Source organism: Silene latifolia, chromosome 10 (genome assembly GCF_048544455.1).
Source record: "Silene latifolia isolate original U9 population chromosome 10, ASM4854445v1, whole genome shotgun sequence".
Taxonomy (NCBI): Eukaryota; Viridiplantae; Streptophyta; class Magnoliopsida; order Caryophyllales; family Caryophyllaceae; genus Silene; species Silene latifolia.
In genome coordinates, this window is record NC_133535.1 from 129920300 (window position 1) to 129926325 (window position 6026).

General features: G+C 36.2%; 1 protein-coding gene across 1 annotated transcript; it reads left to right on the forward strand.

Annotated features, from left to right (window-relative positions):
• Window positions 1-211: 211 nt before the first annotated feature.
• LOC141608219 (uncharacterized) lies at window positions 212-1724 on the forward strand. Its single transcript, XM_074427582.1, has 4 exons — window positions 212-409; window positions 586-723; window positions 851-1081; window positions 1170-1724. Exons 1-4 carry the CDS (start codon window positions 212-214, stop codon window positions 1722-1724), a joined length of 1122 nt encoding a protein of 373 aa, XP_074283683.1.
• Window positions 1725-6026: the final 4302 nt, after the last annotated feature.

A 6026-nucleotide genomic window follows, 5' to 3' on the forward strand; every position in this document is an offset into this window, starting at 1 on the left:
TAAATTCAAGAAAATGGAAACAAACTCAACAAACTCAAAACTCAAAAGTGAAAGTGAGAGTAGTTTCTGGTCTATTTGCATCCATTCATAGTAGTTCGTAAGCTCATTCGTGGTAGTCTTGTTCCTTCTTTAAAATTCATTGCCATTTATTATTATGGCTAATTTTAGCTTCCTGATTAACCGAGTTTATTGAGGGTTGAAATTTCTTTGAATGTGTGGAGATTTCAACTGTGTGCTTACTCCTACTGAAAGGCTTGGGGGTCACACTACTATTGAGGAGATGGAAGATTTTCAGGCTTGTGTGGATCATTGCTCCTTATTAGACAGTCCTGCCACTGGTTCCTTTTACACCTGGAACAATAAGCAGGAGCCATCTATTAGGGTTTACTCTCGTTTAGATAGAGTGTTGGTGAATCAGGATGGCTACTTGCCAAACCTAATGCTTATGCAAATTTTTTAAATGAAGGCTATTTTGATCATTCCCCCTGTATCATTCATGATTCTGCCATTTCTTTTACTGGGAGGAAGAGTTTTAAATTTTTCAACATGTGGAGTAAAGTGCCTGAGTTTTTACCCTGTGTTCAGCAAGTTTGGAATACACATAGGCAGGGAACTAAAATGTTTCAAGTGGTAATGAAAATGAAGAGCTTGAAGCAGCCTTTGAAGAATTTGAACAAGCTACTTTTTGCTGATATTGAAAATAGTACAGCTCATGCTTGGAAGGTTTTAGAAGCTATTCAAACTGCATTGTTCATAACAACCCTACGATCTTTGTTCTTATTGATCGGAAAGAGAGGCTCTTAAAACTTATGGAGAGCTTCAGTCTGCCTGTGATAGTTTCCTTATTCAGAAGACTAAGGCCATTTGGGTTAATCAAGGAGACAATAACACTAAGTATTTTCATAGTGTTCTTAAAAATAGGCATGTTCATTCAAAAATTTTCAAGATCACTGATATTGATGGCCATACTCACACTGATGGGGATAAAATTCAGCAAGCTTTCCTCAATTATTATCACCAGTTGCTTGGAACTACTTCTTCGCTACCCCCGTTAGTAAGTCCGTGGTTCAAATTGGGAAAGGTTTGTTCTTCCGAGCATTGGGATATTCTTTTGCATCCTGTCAAAAAAATGAAGTTAAAAATGCTATTTTTCCATTCCAAACCACAAGGCTCCCTACCCGATGGGTTTTCCAAAGTGCATTTTTAAAGATTCATGGTCTGTTATTGGGGATGAGGTGTGCAATGTTGTCCTAGATTTCTTCACCTCTGGCAAATTACTTCAACAGGTGAACCATACTTTTATTACTCTCCTACCTAAAGTTGATCTTCCTCAAAATGTCACACAATATAGGCCTATTGCTTGTTGTAATGTTCTTTATAAGGCCATCTCAAAGATTCTTGCTACTAGATTGTCTAAGGTCCTCCCTGATATTATTAGCCCTAATCAAGGGGGGTTTGTAAAAGGTAGGACCATCATTGAGAATATTTTAATTTGTCAAGATCTTGTGAGGTTGTGCAATAGGAAATCTGTGTCACCTAGATGCTTGATGAAGGTTGACCTCAAGAAGGCCTATGACTCTGTCAATTGGGGTTTCTTAGAACAAATGCTTGAGGCTTTGCAGTTTCCTCCTCCTTTTACTCATTTACTAATGACCTGTGTCAGAACTGCCTCCTATTCTTTAGTGTTGAATGGCATGAATTTTGGATATTTTAAGGGGGCTTAAGGTTTGAGGCAGGGGGACCCTCTATCCCCTCTTCTGTTCACTATCACTATGGAGTATTTGAGTAGAATTTTGGATCATGTGACCACTACCATGTCCTTCAAATTCCATCCTTTATGTGGTAGGCTTCAATTATCTCACCTTTTATTTGCTGATGACTTGCTCCTATTTTCAAAGGGTGATACTCATTCAATTATGATTTTATTAAGGGCTTTTGCCACTTTCTCCATTGCTACTGGATTACAAATGAATTCTATGAAATCTAATATCTATTTTAATGGAGTTCATCATTCTGTGAAAGCTGATATCATTGAGGTGTCTGGGTTTGTGGAAGGTACCTTGCCTTTCAAATATCTAGGTGTACCTATTGTGTCTGGCAGGCTTTCAGCTAAGCACTGTGCTGTTCTGATTGATAATGTTACAGCCAGAATTAGAGGGTTTGGTTCCAGGAAACTCTCTTATTGTGGCAGGTTAACCTTGGTGAATGTAGTCCTGACTTCCTTGTATAGCTACTGGGCCAATATTTTTATGATTCCTAAGGGTGTACTCAGAAGAATTGATACCTTGTGTAGGAACTATCTTTGGGATAGTTCCACTGAATTTCTGAGGTCACCTCCAGTCAGCTGGGAGAAATTGAGTGTGCCAAAAAATGAAGGAGAATTGGGTGTTAGAAATAGTTATTACTGGAATGCAGCTGCTGTGGGTAAGCTTGTGTGGTGGATTCATTCCAAGCCTGATGCTCTTTGGGTTAGGTGGGTCAATCACATTTATATGAAGGGTACTCCTTGGGCTTCTTACTCCCCTAAACCAGATGTTGCTTGGAGTTGGAGGTCTATTTGCAAACTAAAATCTAAGTTCCCATTGGTTTTCTCTCTTTGGTGTATGGAGTACCACCCCTCCCAGGTATTCTGTCTCCAGTGGTTATGAGTTGATCAGGACTCACTACCCACGGGTCCCTTGGTCCAAATACACTTGGAATGTCTGGAGTGTGCCTAAGCACACCTTTATTAATTGGTTAATAGTCGAGAGGCCTGCGTCGAAGGACAAACTGTTTCTGTTGGGCATTAGTCGGGATACTTTATGTTTGATTTGTGGAATGGTGATGAGACTCATTTACACCTTTTCCATCAGTGCCATTTCATCAGAAGAATTATTGGGATGCTCAGTGTCAAGCTTCATATTAGTCTTCCCCTCACTGGTACCTTGGCTTGGATTCATAGTAAGCCATGGTCGAAGATAAAAAAGAAGGTCATTATTGCTTGGATTCAGGCGGCATACTATATGGTTTGGATTCAGCGAAACAAAGTCTTTGTGGATAGCACCCTAGCTCATCCGAATAGGGTTGTCCATGATATAGTTAGCATGATGAAAATTCGTTGTACTTTTTGGCTTCAAAATGTAATGTCTACTAGAGATAAGGAATGGATAGTTATGATTAGCTCCTAATTATAATTATTCATTGCCTTGAATTTGTACCATTAGTTGGTAGTTTGTAAATTGTTTGTTATTTGGTTTTAATGAGAAGCTAACCTTTCACCAAAAAAAAAAAAAAAAAAAAAAGAAATTTCTTTGAACCAGATTACTTAAAGAGATTTTTATGTAGCATTGGTGAACGGGCTCATTCAAACAAATAAATTGATTTAGTGCTTATGTTTGACAACCTTTTAATTAAAGGAAAATTGTCAATTTAATAAATAAAATAGTTATATAGTTATTTTGGTAAACAGTTTTAATGAAATTGTTAGTTTGGTAAAAGACTCACTATCCAAAATTATTTTAGTGAGTTTTATTATTTCAAACGCGAAAATAAAATAGTACCACCTCATAATAATCAAATTCATTATCTCGGGTACGCTCTGTCAAAATCTTGCCATAAATTCATTATCTCGGGTACGCTCTGTCAAAATCTTGCCATAAATTCATTATCTCGAGTACGCTCTGTCAAAATCTTGCCATAGAGGAGGGGTCTGTCAAAATCTTGCCATAGAGGATAAAAAGGAGTAGATTAGTATTCATATATAATTTTACTCAATATTATACATGCATGCTTATTGTATTTGTTGAATTTGTATGATTCAAAAATTTTTTTTTAAAAAAAAGCGTTATTATATGGTTGACTGGTTGAGTAAAGAAAACTTGTTAAAAATATACGTCTCTACCATACCTTTAAGAATAAATAATCCGGGCTTTCATCCATAATTTCAACCATCTCCACGCTTAATTTAAGTCGTACCTGAAATTTTAACCCAAATTATTAATACAAAAAAATGATAATTTCTATAATACTCCGTATTAATGATAACAAAACTTTTATTATTTGTTTTACAGCATAAAAAGAGATGCAATAAAGTATATTCATGTAACTTGCCACATGCTTCTATACAAAAATTAATATACATATATAAGACGGAAAAAAAGAGTCAGGCTTGTAATCAATCAAGCCTCAAGAATGAAGAAATCATAATATTTGACTTTTGCGTATGGTGCATATATATAGTCTTACCTATGCTTCTACAAAGTTCGAGATCGACTTGAACTCTTATAGATATTTAGTCATATTAGAATTTCGTAAGGGAGGGGATGATTATCGGTGTCCATTATTAAGTCTATTTGCTCATAAACTCTATCTCATTATTTTATTTGAGTTTTTTAATTCTACTTTTGTAAGAAAAATTGTATATAATATCTTTTTCTGCTAGGTAGTTCGCAAAAGTTGGAGACTATGATATCACTCGAAAAAAGCTTCCTTTAATAATATAGATAGATATTGATTTGCAGTTACGGAGTATTTATGCCATTCTCAAAACCCTCGTCAACACCGACAATAGTACTTTCCACATTACACAACAACACAGATAAATTAGGCTATTTAGTTTCAAGATTCAACCGATAAAAAAGGTTATATGCTTCCTATCCGATTTAGAAGATAAATCACCATCACATTAGAAGCTAAACAAAGATCTAACTTGACTACTTATGCCCTTCTCAATTGCAATTCTTCCTCACTAAAACTCTGCTCATCTAGTGAGTAAGGAATTGCTTAAATCTTTCAATATAAGCCCAAAATTCTTCATTTTCATATGGTGGAAAACCAAGGTAAATAAAACAACATTTGATCGAAACACTAAAGTCTTGTCTAAACAAGATTAAAACCTACTGATATGTTATTGCTCCCTGGCAACGACGCCAAAAACTTGATGAGAGTTTAAAATACCTCGCAAGTGAACAAGTTTCGTTGCACTCAATTAGGGTCGATCCACAAGGAGCATATGAGTATAAGTCGGTTTTAACTTACTGTTTAGCTAAACCGATCTAAATTGAAGTTGGTTTGTCTAACAATCTAAATTAACTAAAATGAGATGCAAACTAGATTAAATGTAAATAATCAAGATGACTATGGTTGTAATTCAATTATAAAAGAGCATATTACCCGATTTCTCCACCGACCATTGCAATCACTATCTTGATTCCCATTAATTAGTCATTAAAGTTATAATAAGGAAGAAAACGCCTCTAATTCGCCAAGCACCTTCCTCTCGGATTCGTGCCTAGACACTAGCTACCCCGACTAACCTCCCTCTCAGGTTCATGCCTCTAAGTTGGCCAGGGTTTGTGTGCAGTCCACCTCTTTTTCTATTATTGCCCTGAACGGGGATTTCTTTGGGGTTTTTTTTTTCAAAGCAGGAGAGGTTTAAGATAGGTTATCCCCTTGTCCCATGCTATTTACTCTATCCATGGAATATTATAGTAAAATTCTTAATGTTGTGCAAGAGGAATCTGAGTTTAAGTATCACTCTCTTTGTAAGAGGGTTAGACTTTCACACCTTTGCTTTACAGATGACCTTCTCTTATTATGTAGAGGAGATGTGATTTCTACCTCCTTGCCTCTTAGAGCTTTTCTTACCTTATCTCAAGCCTCTGGTCTCAAAATGAATGTTGGCAAATCAAATATTTACATGAATGAGGTTGATCTGAGGAACAAAGCTGAGATATTAGTCTTTTTGGAATGAACTCAGATCAGTTATGTAACATTCCGTTTGATGTTTATGAGTGTCTTGATATTGGATTTGCTAGTGGATGATATATTACGGAGCTACCAACATTTGTGGACAGTAGTTGGTAGTGTATGAAGTTAGTGTCGAGAGAGATATAATGGAGTTGATACGATATCGTGAGCCATGTTGTGGAGGTAGGAATAGTTGGTGGAGTTGGTGTTACGAGTTCATGTTTGGTAGGTTGGAGTTTTGTTTTGAGCTCTTAGTTGAGTTGTTGTGTCTTGATCGAGTTAGTTGTGGGAAATATCGG

Excerpts from the sequence above, each read along its gene's own strand:
- LOC141608219 (XM_074427582.1), top strand. The coding sequence starts at position 212 with ATGTGTGGAGATTTCAACTGTGTGCTTACTCCTACTGAAAGGCTTGGG. Across the intron at positions 410-585 it reads CTCGTTTAGATAGAGTGTTG|CAAGTTTGGAATACACATAG; the intron begins GTGAATCAGGAT and ends CCCTGTGTTCAG. Across the intron at positions 1,082-1,169 it reads CGTGGTTCAAATTGGGAAAG|GCTCCCTACCCGATGGGTTT; the intron begins GTTTGTTCTTCC and ends CCAAACCACAAG.